The sequence below is a fragment of the Coloeus monedula genome (genome assembly GCF_965178545.1).
Source record: "Coloeus monedula genome assembly, chromosome: 10".
Classification (NCBI taxonomy): Eukaryota; Metazoa; Chordata; class Aves; order Passeriformes; family Corvidae; genus Coloeus; species Coloeus monedula.
The window spans coordinates 3556219-3572708 of record NC_138790.1 but is presented as its reverse complement, the minus strand read 5'-3'; the positions used below and the strand labels follow the sequence as shown (position 1 = coordinate 3572708).

At 38.2% G+C, this 16490-nt stretch overlaps 1 protein-coding gene across 3 annotated transcripts in view; it reads right to left on the bottom strand.

Moving 5' to 3' along the window:
- Nucleotides 1-16490, bottom strand: part of UGGT1 (UDP-glucose glycoprotein glucosyltransferase 1) — a 39471-nt gene that overhangs the window by 22282 nt on the left and 699 nt on the right. For all 3 annotated transcript variants that reach the window (XM_082287890.1, XM_082287891.1, XM_082287892.1), the window contains exons 2-16: nt 14401-14536; nt 12526-12608; nt 11841-11971; nt 10862-10974; nt 9498-9672; nt 8086-8182; nt 7425-7503; nt 7125-7225; nt 6234-6333; nt 5062-5122; nt 3391-3482; nt 2538-2688; nt 2296-2415; nt 1103-1188; nt 549-684 (exon numbers count right to left, since the gene is read on the bottom strand). In XM_082287890.1, coding sequence (XP_082144016.1) covers nt 549-684; nt 1103-1188; nt 2296-2415; nt 2538-2688; nt 3391-3482; nt 5062-5122; nt 6234-6333; nt 7125-7225; nt 7425-7503; nt 8086-8182; nt 9498-9672; nt 10862-10974; nt 11841-11971; nt 12526-12608; nt 14401-14525 — 1650 coding nt within the window. In that variant the 5' untranslated portion in view covers nt 14526-14536. The remainder of the gene's footprint in view (nt 1-548; nt 685-1102; nt 1189-2295; nt 2416-2537; nt 2689-3390; nt 3483-5061; nt 5123-6233; nt 6334-7124; nt 7226-7424; nt 7504-8085; nt 8183-9497; nt 9673-10861; nt 10975-11840; nt 11972-12525; nt 12609-14400; nt 14537-16490) is intronic.

The following is a 16490-nucleotide window of genomic DNA, read 5'->3' as shown; positions in this document are numbered from 1 at the left end:
CCTCACATGTAAAGCAGGTAACTCTTTCCCTCTTGAAGGCACAAGATTTTACTTTGAGCTACAAATACATACCCAAAATAAAAAGAATAAAAGTAACTGTCTTTAAGTAACCACCAATTTAATGTCACAGTATGCCCCAGCTTGCCAATCTGCACAAGTATCAAGCCACAGGTGAAATCAATTTACCAGCACCTGTATTGCCCTTTAATGTGGCAAAGGTATGCAGCTGGAACCGTTCAAACCAAATTATAACAGTGAAGGGCTGGTGCAGCTCAGAACTCACAGACAGAATGAGCAAAGGGACAGGACCAGAAAAACGTGCCAAAGTGTTAAGTGTCACAAGGAAACCTAGTCTCACTTGTCAAAGTTAGGTCAGAAGCACATTACAAGGACACATGTAATCTGTGGCACCAGTATTTGGAGATACTCTGCATACTAACCAAGCCAAAGAACAATTCCTTCCATCATCTACATATTAGCCCATTAACATCACCTTACATACATGGAAAATACTAAAACACTAATTTCTCTTTTAAATTAATACTTACAGACATGACAGTCTGAAAAGCATAATTGTTGTCCATTTCTTGTGCCACATAATTGTATGTCCTAAGGAGGGCAACACCAGGATCCTGAAGTCCATCAACATCCTCTGAGTCATTAACTACAAAGACCAGTCCTATCCTGCAATCACACAAATGCTCAGGTTATCAATCTATTACACTAATGAAGAACTGACTCTTCATACAACTACTGGCTATGATCATCATCTTAGACACAGGCTTTTACTAGAATAGCCTGGGAACACGTTGAGCAGAGCGGCCAGGAATCAAATTTAGGACATATGATCTGTAACAAGTCCATCAGAATCTTGCTTTTCACCCTTCTCTCATCCAAAGCTTTAAATTTCTTTTGGACTGTTACAGAAACTGAACTCTGTTTTGCTAGTAGAGAAAGTTATATTCAAAAAATATACACATCCTTCAAATACAAGGCATGTAACATTTCTGCTATGTCCTAGAAATGAAAATTTTACAACTGCAGAAGTCACATGAATAAAACTGATGTAAAAAAACCCCAAACATTAAAACACAGCAATTACCTCAGCGGGATGTGGTTACCAAAGAACATTTCTGCCACATTCAGTAGTTCCGCTGTGGTCTCATGAGTAGGATCTACTATCAGCACCTGTATACAAATAGCAAGTGAGAAGTTTCCATTCCCTTAAGAATTCAAGAAGGGGTTTTGATCAAAGATCACTTTATTTATCTGTCAGTGCAGAATTAGCATCAGGCCTACTTTATATGCTGCCAGGGAGATGAGACTCATTAGATAAAAGGCTTCTTCCAAAGTGTCTAAGTCCATGATCTACAGTACCCAGTCTAAGCAACTCCTTTAACCAGAGGAGACAGGACTCCTTACATGATACCTTTACCTCAGTATAGCCTGGCACTGGCTCCTGCCTCTGCCTGCACACAGATCCACCCACTCCCACATGCCTGGGAGACAGGCATTTGTCAGAACTGAGCAACACTTGCTCTGCTCAGTGTCCTGGAGAGCCAGTGTTGCCAAGATGTTCTCTGCTGTCCCAACCCAGACAGAACTGGGCCATTCAGACTGCATGTAGGGCCCTTCATTCATGCAACTGTTGTCTTATAATTTAAAAATCTCTGTTAAAAGTATTGAATTCCAGAGAAAAAGGTAACACGTCAATGCTCCCACAGCTTCAGATGGCTCAAGTCCCTATTTTCCCCTAATCAGTTCTTTTTTTCCATAAGACCATTTTGCCACATGACAAGGGTTACAGTGCACAATTTGCAAACTCTTCATCAGATCTAAGTTACCTACAGACTAAAAGGACACCTAGGACTAAGCTGTTGAGCATTTATTCAACTCTTGGTGCATGGATGCTTTCTAACTGAAACAACTGCAGTTGGTCTTACCTCTGCTAAGAAGACAACAGTTAACAAATTTGACAGATTTCAGTAACCAACTTCAGGTATTATGACAAAGTTGCAACACACCAAATTGTTATTTATGAGATGATAATTTTGTCCATTGACAAAACAACTGCTGGCATCTAATAGAAGCCAGAGAATCATGCTCAGTAATCTCTGAATCTCAGCCATAACTTACTAATATGAGGAGAACAAAACCTGTTAGAAAAGCATCCTCTCTCTCAAGCTATTTAAGTGACAGGGAATCCAGTGTGTATGTGAGGTAAGCTACAAAAGCTGATGTTCCTGCTCTTGAGAAAACAAAATGCACATTTTATCTAGTCAGATTATTACTTACAAAATTATGGAAGTTTTTTCTAATTTGTCTGATCACACCAGGAAATGTGGGACGCAGCAGTTCTTGCACACTGGAGGGCCAGGAATTATACCGACTATCAACTTCAAGATTGTTGATCCACTAAGAAAAAGTAAAGGCATTTAAGTGATTGACAATCCTCCTGCTCTGGTCTGAGACAAAAATATTTCCCAATCAGACACTATATTGAGAACTGTATAATTAAGAAACAATTTCATACTCACTGAAATTGCAGGACTTCTGATGTCCACAGCATAGTCAGAATCTGAAGGCTGGATATTCAACTTGAGAACATTGTGTAAGGAAAGCCCCTCAATCCCTAAGCTGTGCAGGCCCTCCATAACACGGGCTTCATTGCGGAGCACATCGATCAAGCTGCAAGGAAAAGCAAACTGGGGTTAAATTTTAATGCCACAGCAAATAACTTGTTCTTACCCTAAGGGTTAACAGATGAAAGGTACAAACAAGTCTGTCATGTCCGGGCATCAGTTCTTATTTATCATCTGTTTCTTATTGTCATAAGAAACTTGAGATAACTTAAATCTATTCAATTAATATTTCTAGGGAAAACTACTTTAAATCAGGATAACTAATCCATTTTTTATATCTATCTATATATATAGATAGATATATATGTGCGTGTGTGTGTGTGTGTAATTTCAATTCTGTATTATTGAAACACATCTTGACAAAGATACAGGGTGGTTTCCAGATGAAAAATTCACAGTGGTTTATCCTTTGAGAATCAGTCTGCTGTCTTCAGAATAAATCTGGATGCTGACAGTCTGAGAGACCAAAATCTTGCTAGTCACAGCACAGGTCAAAAGAACAGCACAAAGGTGACTTCCCATTCCAATCTTCAAGGGTATTCCACTTTTCACATTAGATTTTTTTGTTGGAAATGCACTTGAATAAGACAAGGAACCATGATTTGCTTTTTACAGTACCTACCAATCAAACCTAGTCTAGATTATGAAGCAGGTTCAAAACTGCCTAAATAACTTTATCATTCATGCACAAACAGGATGCAAGTTTCTAAACAGGATACAATTATTGTGAAAAACAAAACATTCCTACCTAAATATGTCCTGAGTGTCTAAATCAATAAGTAGTCCATTGATGAACAGGGCAGAATCTCCTGGTTGCAATCCTAATGTTCCTTTGAAATACTAAAAAGAAGCAGGAAGCCATTAGAAGAGTGCTCTGCACAGAAAATACTATTAAAGAGTTCAACGTGTTTTTTTCCAATACATCTTGTCTTGCAGTACCAGTTACAAAGTTCTATTTAGAGGCATGATGAACACTGAAGGAGAAACATTGTACTTGGATATTTTACAGCATTACCATCATGAAGACTGTGTGCAAAGCAAACAGAGGATTACAAAAGTACCCCTTGAAGTACCAAGAACAGGAAAGTAGCTTCTAATCAGAAAAAAAAATCTACATTTTTGTATTACATAAATAAGGCTCCCAAAGAAAAGCTGAGTGTTAAATTGTATCTTTCTGTGGATAACTACATAGTAAACTTTAACATAATAGTAGCAGTGAACTTAACTAGCAAATAACACCCACACAAAGTGAGGAGCGCAAAGAACAGCTCTGAAGGGCAGGGTTAGATACAGCCCGGTCTGGATCCAGTGGCCCAGGTATACTCTGAATAAAAATGAATCCACAAAATCATGGGTTTACTTGTGGGCCAGAGTCTGATCTAACACATAACAGAAAGGCCACCAGGTAGCTTTAGCTTGGACTTCCATCCTATACTTTGTCCCTTCCAGAACCACATGGGACAAGGGTGTCAAACCCCATCCTTTCTCTTCTGATTTTAGCACTACTGAACAGCAAGGCATTTCTCCCTCAGAACAGGAGTCTCAGGGGACTTGTAAGTAGCTCTGCATTTACTACTAGACTCACCAAATATCACTGATTAGATGTCTAAACAATACATGTGTACTTAACATACAGGGTCTTTTTCCTAACAATACCAAATGAGACTGAAATGTGTAAATAGAGCAATGCAGCTCATATAGCAAACCCTGCTGTTTGACTTTTTTTCATTACTATCTTAAAATTTTTGTTTTGCACTCCATCCAGACCACACTACCTGGCATATTTTAATTGCACAAACTTCTGTACAAAAGCCTGTACAAAATTCCCAAGTGGTTGTTGGTTTTTTCACTGCTTTGCTAATGCCAAGTACAGAACTGAGCTGTCTGAAACACTTCTGCAAATACAGAGCCTACTCAGTGACCTCCAGAGGCCTCTCATGACCTGGGGGGGGGTTTAAGATGCTGCTTCAAAGCACATCTAGACTTAGCTTGTAAATTCTATCCCTTCACTAGTTTCACTCTCAAAGCACCGACACTGGAACCATTTCCTCCACACAGTATGAATCATTCTAAAGCCACAGCAGATTTTGATTTTATTCTGTGACTTCCTGATCCTGATCACTGATACGTACAGATATCTAAACATCATGTCAAATTGGATAATGAGAAATAATTTTCTTCTGCATCCTTAAAACTGTACAAAGATTTGTAATATAGCTGCTTTTCAAGCAATAAATTTCTAACAAGAGAAGTATTTCCATATTTGAGCAAAGAAGCTTAGTTATGTTCCACATCCACGTTTGAAAATCCACCACTTCTTCACTTCCCAGATGCATACTATAAAGTTGTGTGGGTCATATTCTTGAGCAACATGTAAACATAAGTGCAAAGGCACTATGTTACTTTCTGGGCACATTACCTTTTGGTTCTCTTCAATTTCTGCTCTGAGTTCCGAAGAAACAACTGTTTTTGTTATGGCTCTACAAAAATAAAAACATCATGCTATGAATCATCTTCCTGTTTATCTACTGGACAGATATCTACTTATCCTACCTTTTGTACCTTACATATTAAGAAAATCAACCTTTTAGTGTAAAGAGATGCAGCAAGAAGCAGTTGCACTTGGTGATACCATTAAATAGTAGGATGCAGCATTTTTCTTACACTGTATAATCCAGCAGCACAAAAATGTTAACCACATGCCAATGCCCAGTGTCTAATTTCACATTACCCATAATATAAGTGTGCAGCTGACAAAAATGTAAAGATGGAGGCTGTCAACAAAAAATAGGGGATTTCACTCCTCGTGGTGGGCTCCCATTCCTTTCCTTATTTTGAATCTAGTGATTGCATCATCACAGAGTGGGCAAGTACAGCCCATAGATCAGACTGAAAACACAGTAAGATGCAATGCCTGCCTTAAGAAGCTCTAAACAGCACCTTAACATCAGGTAATGGGAAATAAGACCAGAAATGAGATTCTTTTTACTCTCATCTCAGGTGTATCTCCACCTACTCAAAAAGGAGGAGTTTCTATGATATTATCTTCACAATCCAGGCAATGGAATTTATCAAGAGAAATATATCTCTAGACTGGCTGGCCATGCCAGATCATTACTGAATTTTTTGAGACTGATTTGAATATGTTAAAGACAGTCACTGACAAAGTGCAAAAACCAGTGGAATTGCACATCAGCCTCTGACATGAGAATGACTGGGCTGTCCGGCAAAGTGGAGCCCAGAAGAAGAGTGGGACCCTGTGAATAAATAAATGTTAAGGCCACCAAACAGAAAACCCAGCCAATAAACTCTTGATGACTTCATGCAACAGGTTTAGACTCATTTCACAATAAAACAGCATGGGCAGTTCTGGCAAATTTTCTACCAGTCCACATCAGCTGCCATCCAAGAAAAACACCATGAAATCCTCTTTGTAATCGTAGGCTGAAGAACTTCCCAGCGTAAACATTCCCCAGTGTTTGCTTCCAGCTAAATGAAAGTCAGAATTAACCCAACCAATGCTGCTTGTCTCAGGTCCTGCTCAGGAAAAGGAGAGTAACAAAACTTTCTAGGAGTCAAAATTAAAGTTACCTGGCCTTTGTAGGAAAGTTCTGACTAAGATCTTTCATGACCATCAGAGCATCCACTGGAGGAGCAGTCAAAACGCGAGCAGCAGTTTGAAAACTCAAATCTTAGAAGTGAAAAAACAGAAGTCAAGAACTCAAAACTGAAAACAAGGCAATGCAGAGACATCTTAACTTTAGCTTTCAACTTTTTTGCCTGTTGCCTAAGAAAATTCACTTTCTATCTGCACCTATAGATACTTCTTCTAAACTCATCCTCTTTGTATTCAGCTTCTGTGTGTTGCCTTGAAGTAAGCAACCCTTTCCAACTGAACCAGTGTATGCTGCCTACAGGTTGCTTCAGTGAGTCCAGACCAGCACTCTTTTTTCTCTGGCTGAGGTGGGAGGATCTGCCCTTCCACTGGATATAGGTAGATTCTACATTCAGCCTTTAGAATTACTCTTTTTGAGAGGATGAAAAGCCTTTTCACAGGCCTTTACAGATGTTTTCCAGGGAATGAGGCCAGAGTGGCATGTAATTGATTTTGAAATACAGTTTTCCTCTGGTCTTGAGAAATCTCAATATTTCACAACAAAAATGTGCTCCTTTTCTGCATTCAGCAGACCATACAAGCAGTCAGTTTAAGAGCAAGTAGCTTACTGTACTTCACAATATAGAAAACAATCCTCATGTCAGAAGTCCTGTGAAACAATCCTAAAAGCTATTTCAACAGGACTCCACAAAAAAAGGCACTATAAAAACACAAGCATTTTCCAAGTGAAACTGAATGCAGGAATTTACAGTCAAACTCTGTCAACTGTACACAACCACTAACAACCTTGATTGTGTAGAACACCAGAAAACATAATTTACACTGAGTTTTTGTAGACCATAACTGAAAGCCTTTATCCAGATTACCTTGTAGCTGCCATACTTTCAAAGGTGCCATTTCATTGGTACTTTCCACGAGGTGTTTTCTGAGCTCTTTCAGCTCTTCTGACAAATCAGGATACAGCTGCCTAAAAGGATACAAGGATCAAACAACTTCTGTGGTTTCCTATAAGAAAGTCTGCTGCTAATTTAAAGAAACTACCACATTAAAAAGGTAGGCTGCTAACACATACAGCAAATTCAGACATGTAAAAACTAATAACAAAGCAGAACACTGGCATTTCTGCAAAAGGTTTTTTGATATGACAAAGTCCAGCTGAGCTTTACCTTAGTTTTCCAAAGAGAAATCCTTGCACTTCATCAATAGGGTCATTTTCATCTATGACTGTAGCATTCACATCTGTGCCTGTGAACACACAGAGAACACCACTAGCACCAAGCTAGTCACAAAGAGAAAAGCAGGAAAACCTGGGTTTTGTATGTGAATGTGCATACGTAAAGAAAAAGTATACACACAGATTACACCATCAAAATAGTTTTGGCAGATGCATGGGAGTTTGTAGAACAGAGATCAGAGCTCTTTAAAAGCAGCAAAGGCAAAAAAAACGTGCAGAATTCTGTCTTCCCAAAAAAAAAAAAACCCAGGAACAGGGAACACATGCTGCTCTGAGGATGGATCAGCTAAAGCAAATTAAAGTAGAGAAACTGCTTTACACCTGCAGAGAAGCTGGCTATCTGGTAAAAAATTAGCTGCATTAGTGGTGCCATTACTAAGATCTAGTCCAGGGCCATGACTCCAGCATTTCACAAGGACAAAAGACAAGTGCCATGGCAAAGATATGCTTCATCAGGAATATGCTCCCAGAGGGGATTTCAGAGCTCAGGAAAGAAAAATATCTGCAATTCAGACATCCACAGCAAAACAAATATAAAATTACCTTGGCAAAATTAAAATGTTCACATTAAAATACTTAAAATAATAATTCACCTTTCACCTGGGTATCATCCTTGGCCTTATATTCTGTACTTTTAATAGCCAGTTCTACGCCATAGCCAGAGAGGTAAACCTTTTCTTTGCTGGGATTCTGTAAGGAAAAGCCAACAGTGTGATACTGCCATCTTTGTTTTGATCCACAGATTAAAAGCTGCCACTTCCCAAAGCTAAGAAATCTCAGTCTGGTATTTCAGACACAACTGGTAATGAGAAACAAACACAGTGAGTGACCCTGCAGTAACATACTCTAATAAAATTATTTCCTACTGTATTTCTACACACTTCTTGAAGTTCAGCAAGCAAGAATTATCTCTATGAACCAAAATACCATCAAAATCCACAAAGTAAAGAGGAACACAAAACAATGTTTTCAGGATTCAGTGTGCGAGCAAGGCAGAAGGAGATAGACTCCTATCATCAAATCACATAGAGGGTGGAAAGGAACTTCAGCTGTGAAGTTCAAAAATGACACATTCACTGAAGAGTTACCACAGAGAATGACAAGAAATAAAATAATGACAAAAGACAGGTGCATAATTACTTCTGCCTTTAATGAGAGGAACATGATCATTTTCTAAAAGTATTCTGAGGTATATAGGGGTCACATAACAGTACCACGATCTAAAGTGTAATACACGGAGTTTTGAATGTAAGTACTCCTCCCAACACTGATAAACAACTACTTCCTCTTATAAAAGGTAAGTGCTGTAGGCAATGTATGACTGTATTTTATTAAAAGTACAATATTAGAAGTGAACCAGCTGATGCCCCTTTTTTTTTTTCCCCTCCACATTCAAGCCTGACTGCTACACTGCAGGTTTTGGCAATAGTTAGTAAAATTCAGGTAACAAATCAAAGAACTCCAGTTTTTCATAGCTTTTCAAATGTAGTTTTAAATACTAATCCAGTGGCCATGGACAATTTTGTGGAGGAAGATGGAAACCAGGATAAACTGCACTAGGAATGGTAAGTGGTTCTGTAAAAAAATTGCTACAGAAACATTGCCTTTCATTTGAAAATGGTACCTTAATGTTAATCCTTGCTTTTTATATCAAGTAACTAAAGTAACTAAGTGGCCTGACTGTGAAAGATCTATTTCCTATGATCTAATATGGGTAGAGAAACACTTTTTTTTTTTACATTAAAGTCTCTAATTAATCTGGAATTTAAGTCTGGATTTGTGAAATCAAACAATCTTATTTAAACAGTCAGGAGATTTAAAATATTCTGTATTACTCAGCTACATGCAACAAAAAAGTAAAACTCTGAGTATTCCAAGTAAATGAACAATGACAGCAGGCAAATGTCAATTTAAAGGGAACAAACCTGGGTCCGTTTTCTTTTTGAAAACCAAGGCCAGTTACTCTGTTTCAAATACCTCTGTTACAATGCCCAAATATACTTACAGCAATGTAGTGTCTGAGGACATAAGTGATTTCTCCTGCCTCAGACTTTGAAACAAGGCTCCTGTGGTTTCTGTAGAACTCCTCTGAGCCAATCTCAGCATAAAGTATGACCACAGGACTTTCGGGGTTTGATGCTGGGTACTTGTGGTCCCCCTTGAACAGAAATGGCTTTGGCCTAAGAGGAGACAGTGAAGAATGGCACAGTGTGACTCACAGCATCTCCTCACTCCATGCATGATGCACATTTCTTCTCCTGTTTAATCACTGCTCCTTTTTCACTGAATACATATGTCATGCCATGCCCACAAATTATATCAAGGCTGGCAGCACTTGATGCACGCTGACAAAAGCTTTGTGCAAAATGAACACATGAAAAGGAAACAAGTGACTAAGAGCTATTTTGAATCTAATATGATCCTCATTTTAAAAATGAACATCTTCCCTTAAATTTCCAAGTAACTTTCTCTCCCCACGGTGATTCATAAATTCTGTATGAAAAATTAAAAAGGCTGACAGAACAGATGTGCCAATTCATTTGAACCTGGTCCTTGGCTTAGTATACAAACAAGAAGGTGAATGAGAAGCCTATTTTCAGCTACTTTGTTTACATTTTGTCTAAAGTGCAATGAAATACTTAAAATATTCCATGTGAGCTATAGATGCCATATGTCTGCACACTGACAAAAAACTCCTTATGCTTAAAAGAACTAAATTACCAAGACTACAAAAAAATCAGATTGAATACAAAAATGTTTTCATATTATGAAAACAAACTGAAATGTAAGGATTTGGGTTGGTTTTGTTGGGTTTTTTTTAATAAGTATTGTATTTTATACCTTCTTTTTGTTATTAGCAGTTACAATCAAGTTCTGTTCTGGTAGAGAAATCTGAATTTTAAATATATTGTGGTAATGGTTTTCTTTGTCAATGCTGAGAAAACTACACAGAGAAAAAAATACTGTTCATGCTTTCAGCCACTCATAAAACAATTTGTTACATTAACTCTCATTTGAATATGCAGCCCAGCTCCTTTTGTTTTCCCTACATACTGAAGGTTTGACACACTCCTGAGAATTCCTACTGTCCTTCAATAGTTTCCAGCTATTTCTAGAATTTGTTTCCAAATTTTCCTGTGTACATTCCTCTTCCCAGCAGAATTATCAAAGAGCATGGGATAAGAAAACAATCATTGCAATCTGAATTAATACCAAATAAGAGACTGCCACTCCTGTGCAAACAAGGGACAGGAGAAATCAACACTGAAGAACATTGAAATAACAGGCTTATTACAACCTCCTTGCAGCAGTAAGTCTAACAGGTTAAATTTTAAGAGCTAATCCAATAATTGGAAATTAAGCAAATACCTGTCTGAAGCTGCTTGTAAAAGGTTTCCAAGAGAGTCAAATTCACATGTTTTCTCCCCATGCACAACAAAAAACAGGGTACAGTCCTTTGGTGGAGATTCATCTGCTGCTATCTGTATAAAATATTTATAATAATGCAGGTTGAATGTTTGCCCTTAGAACAAGTGAAAATTACAACAGTGTAGCTGTGCAGCAAACAGTACCATTTCCCACATTCCAAACTAGTACTTCTTCCATGTTTATGACATCATTTAAATGCAAGGTGAAACTGCAAGATGGAGAGTTAAGCCTTAACTTATTTCTCAGTCTGTTACTATTAGCTGTAAGGTTAATTGCAGTACAGAAAGCAAGGCTTGCAATTCTAGGCATTGTGGTTGAGGGTTTTTTTGGTCTTAGACATCCCAAACATCTGCATTTGTTAAATATCAAATGACAAAATGACTCCAGATGAACAAGGAAGATGTTTTACAGTATTACTTAAATAAAGCAGTAATGTGAGACAATTTGCAATGAATTATATGATACCCAGAGATTAAAAAAGAACAGAGAACACAATGAACTTTAATTTATGGTTTCTAATCACTATATATATATATATATACACACACATATATATGGATTACTATCTTCAAGTAAGTTCAGCTGAGCAACAGGAACAGCAGCAGCATCACAAGTACCAATGGAGCCATAGGGATGGTCCTCATAAAAATCTTCACACAATTATTGGTGCAGCAGGCACAAAGATATGCAGACATATCCAAATGCCAACTCTTTAGCCTACTCTACACAAAAATTCAGTGCCTCATTAAATTTATATATAAATATAAATAAATATAAATATCCACTCTGTAGCTCAGGTGTACAGAGCAGTTAACCAGTTCAGGTGTTTTATACTCTCAAATGTTTCCTTCCACAGCTCACTCCTTCCTGAGCCTTGGTAAAATGCTCTGCACATTGTCTGAGCATTTCCTGTACTAACCTGTTGAAAAGCTTGAACTGTTGCAGAATAAGAGCGTAAAGACAAGGAAAATTTCAACAAATTCTGCTGCAAAGGTGACAGAGTCTGGCAGGCTACTTTCAGCATTTCCTGGTAAGAAGAATAATCACTACCTGCAAAGTCAAAGTACAAACAGTTATCTTTCTATCCCATAGTCTCATTGAAGAGGGGCTTCTCATCTTAGTGTGATTTATATCAACAAAAGCCCATGACATGAATTCTAAGTAAGCACGTGACCATCCCTCCTCCGTTTTCATTACAGCCAATTCTACAGAAGGATGAGAGTGAACTTCAATAGACATCCATGAAAGTACACTTGAATACATTCTTGAGGCTGTAAACATGGGCTGGGGAAGAGGGAAAAAGTTAAGAGCTCCTAATTTCAGCTGAGAAATAGTAACACAGAGAAAAGGCATTTAAAATATTTCATACTTCATGTTGAACGAGGATCTGGCAAGCAAAATGTTTCAGACTCATCCACTACAGCTTTTGTCAAATGGATATCCAAAAGCCTTGAGCACATTACAGCAAAAAGTATTATTGAAATTAGTATTTTAGAAGTCAAATGAGGACTAACACAATGGAAGACAAAATACTGTGGTATATTTTTCAACTATCAGTCAGCATCAAGAAAAACACTGCAAAACAAAAAAGTGCAAACACTTACCATCATGCTCAGCTGTCTTAATATTCTCACTGGCTTCAACAAAATTCCAGAATTTTTCTTGACCTTCTTCTGATAAAAATTCACTATGTAAGATGAGAAGAGTGAGCTAGATCTACAAATTTTCTCTCGAGTTACAAATCTAGTACCTTGTAATGCTTTACAGAAAGTTAGTACCTACCATGTATTTACCTATATCAGAAAACTATGTTACCAGGAAAAGCACTCCAGGAAAGTTAAAAACAAACAAACCCAAACAAATAATAGTTGCAGACCAGGACAAACACACAGTACATGACAGCAGCTTGTAAGGCACCTACAGATCCTTTAAATGCCACTAACAGGCTGCAGTGTCCATCCTGGTAGCTCTCCTCCCTAACACATTTCTTTGCTATCTCTCTCTTATGAGAAACACATTTTTGTTGATTTTGCTGAAACAAACTGCAGATTACTGTAATTATCAGCTTTGGTAGTCTTTGGTGGAAGTTTTCTGTTTGCTTGCTCTTAAACAAGCAAAAAGAGAAGTCACAGCTTCAAATCATGTTATAATTCCCATATATTAAGCATCTAATTGGGTACAAATACAAGGTTAGATAATGAAATTCATTCTCTAAACATTGCTAACCACAAGTACTGTATCATGTCCACACATGTAACATACTTGCTGTGCTAAAGGATGCTACAACAGAAGATTTGGAGCCCGCTCACTGCCACAGTAACTTGTGTGTTCCCATCCAAGGGCAAGTGCTGCTTAAACACCTGGGTAACAAACTGCAGTGCTGGGCTGAGTACAGTGAGCAGCAGGAGTGATCTTACACTGCAGTGCTGCATCATGCTGCAGTTCACCCCAGGTGAACAATCCTTCCCTACCCAAAGTCTTTGAATGCAATGGATCAAGTCTTTGGCACATTATTTCGATTATTTGCTTACTGTTTCACACTCTCTTAGGTTGAGTTTCGCACAGTCTCACAGTGTCAGGGTACTTAAATCTTGGCATTAACACCTGTGCTTTGCATTTTACTGCTTAAAGAATTTTCAGTCTTCAGCTTCTCCAGAGCAGGTTACAGAAAAGTGATTTCACCTAGGACACACCTGTCCTCTGAACGAAAGCCATGCTCTTGTGAATGAAACCCAGCAATGCTCAACTATTTTCATGTGAAACAATCTGCAGTAAAACAGACAAAATTCCACATTTGGCAATACCCTTAAGTGATATAAAATTAGGCACACAGGAACTTAAAATTCTAAAAGTCCTACTGACATCTCCAAACTAAAACATGACAAAATTAAACAGTGGGGGATTTCAAAAGTGCTAAGCAGACTGGCAGTGAAAAGACAGCGTTTTGCTTTCTTTTTACACAACATCTTAAAGAAAAAAAGTCTTTAATACCACAGAACAAATGTTCCCAGGGTGACTTGCACAACTCTTAACAAAGCAATTGACTTTAATCAATGCACAACTCACATGAACAAAGTTAAACTCAAGCTTTACTGAGCTAAATACACACAAGCAGGAGACGTGTATCAAAACCTACAAAGCCTACAACACTGAAGTAAAATACATTTAGCTATGGAATCTTACAAGACCATGCTAAACTCCTCTATCTCATGCTTTGAGTAAAACTTCATAAAAAATACCAACTATGTAATTGTTAATGGTTATTAATGTTTGTTCTAATGCACAATGAAAGAATTTAGCACACAAAACACCTGCTCCTGTCTCCTCTAAAATACTCCTCCCATCTCCCCCCACACAGCACATTCCATGTTATTACTGCTGGTAGTGACCAGAAACCAAAGTGCCACATAAACAAAGAGAACACTTTATCCTCTAAGAATATTCTGATTTGACAATGAAAAAAATCACAATGCACTTACCTTGTTTCAAGGAGTAAAGGAGTTGAAGACCACTTTGTAGTTAGAGATGTTGTCACAGCCTTAGAATCTGCTTTTACAAGTGAAGAGCTGAGCCAGATTCCAAGAACTGCAATAAGTATTTCCATTTTATAGAAGGCTGAAAACGATGAAAGAAAATCATGAGTTTTGCATTGTCTCTTCTTACAAATACAGGATCTCACATATTCAAATACACTGAGATGTATTTTAAGATTTTAAGATTGCATTTAATGCAATACATTAATGAGATGATCATCATCTCACCTGGGCTCACAAAATCAGAAACACTATGAAAACTTGAAGAGAGGCAAGGAATTTACAGTCTTACTCCTGAGATGCAATTAAACCTAAATCAATTCCAGCTTCCTCTGTGTTTATGCTTTCAAATAAGCTTGCTTCTGTTCCGGGACACCAACACCACATTCTACTTGCTTTAAGAGGTATTGCAAACTGCACTTATTTCAGATTGGGTGGGAAAACAGCCTGCTGTTCATTTCACGGGAGGTGAAGTCACACCTTGTGTTAGCACAGATTCAGCAGCTGTGGACTAACTAGAATCAGATGAGCCAGGCAAGGATGAGGTTCCCCAGTTACTACTTCAGGTTCTGCTGGGAACAGCAGACTGCTTCTTTGAGGAATGAAGAAACAAGTATTTCCCAGCTGCACTAAGCAACACCAAATTTAAAAGCTGAAAAATGAATGAAATAATGCAAACAGACTCAAATGATACAACCTACTGTGACAAATAAGCCAAAAAGAAAAATTTATGACATTTCTTTATTGTCCTTCGTGTGTATTTTCAAGCCTTTGTATTCTCTGGCCTACACACCAAAATAAAGCCGAGTGGAACTTCCTTGCCAACAATTCTTCAGCTTATGGAAGACCTGAATTCTTCTGTTGGCTTTCCATTACAGTCTCCAAAATTTCAAGCTTTTTTTGCCCCTCTCTGACTGAAGTATATTTATATTTACTACACCCCCAATATGCACTCAGGTACTCTTTCATTTCTTTATCCTTTTTTTTTTCTGGATAACTCATTTTCCATGTCCCCCCTGCACCTGAAAAAACATCCTGCTCCAATTCTACATATATCACACCCAATAACCTGCCAGGATCTAACTTCTGTCTCTTTTTTATTACTATCTCAACATAAAGAATAGGGTTATATATCTATAGCTCTAAGCTACCTGTATATATACACAGACAAACGAAGCAAATCCTACTCTCTTTAAAAGTTTATACCCCTCCAGCCAAATGTTTCCCTGCAATAACTCAGACATTGTTCTTTCTCTGGGGATAAAAGCAGAAGTTCCTGCTGTGATATCCAAAGAGCAGCTTGGTCAGCTGCACACGACATTTGCTTTACGCCACACCTGGGAAGCAGACAGATGGCATCACAGAATGGTCACAGCCATCACTCCCGGTGTGCAGAGAGGGAAGCTCAGCCAATATTTGTGGAGTGAAACATTGGCTTCTGCCAAGTACAACAAAAGGACACAGTTCACAGTTCCTCCCAGAGATGGGTCCTTCTTATTCTCTGCAAATCATACACTGGAGTTTGGAACAGGTAAATGAATACACTGAACAGCATTCTCATGCCTAAAGCTCCTATGCTGCTCTCTTGTGCCTGCTTTCCCACTCTGGGAAAGACTGTAATAACAGCCTTTTTCTGCACGAAATAGGAAAGAAACCAAAGGACACATCTGTCACCTGACACAGTTTAGCCAACTGAAAACCTGCAGATTAGAAGTATCTACAAGCCATCAATAATAACAGCCATAAAACAAAGGAATGACTGGTATCTCAAAGAAAAATACACCACGGACAAAGGGGCAAGAGGCACGGGAATGAACATAAGTGACACAAAAAGATTCAGCTCTGTGCTAGGTAACAAAGCAAAACCCAATCTGAATTATGACATTGCAAAGCGGATTTTTCACACCCCAGTTGTAAATATTTTTCCTCCTTATTTTTCCTCCAATTACTCTGTTTAAAATACTTCCGGAAACTTGGACATCCAGCCTTGGGGAAAGGAATAAATCAGCCCACATTTACAGTCAGTGCCCTCTGCC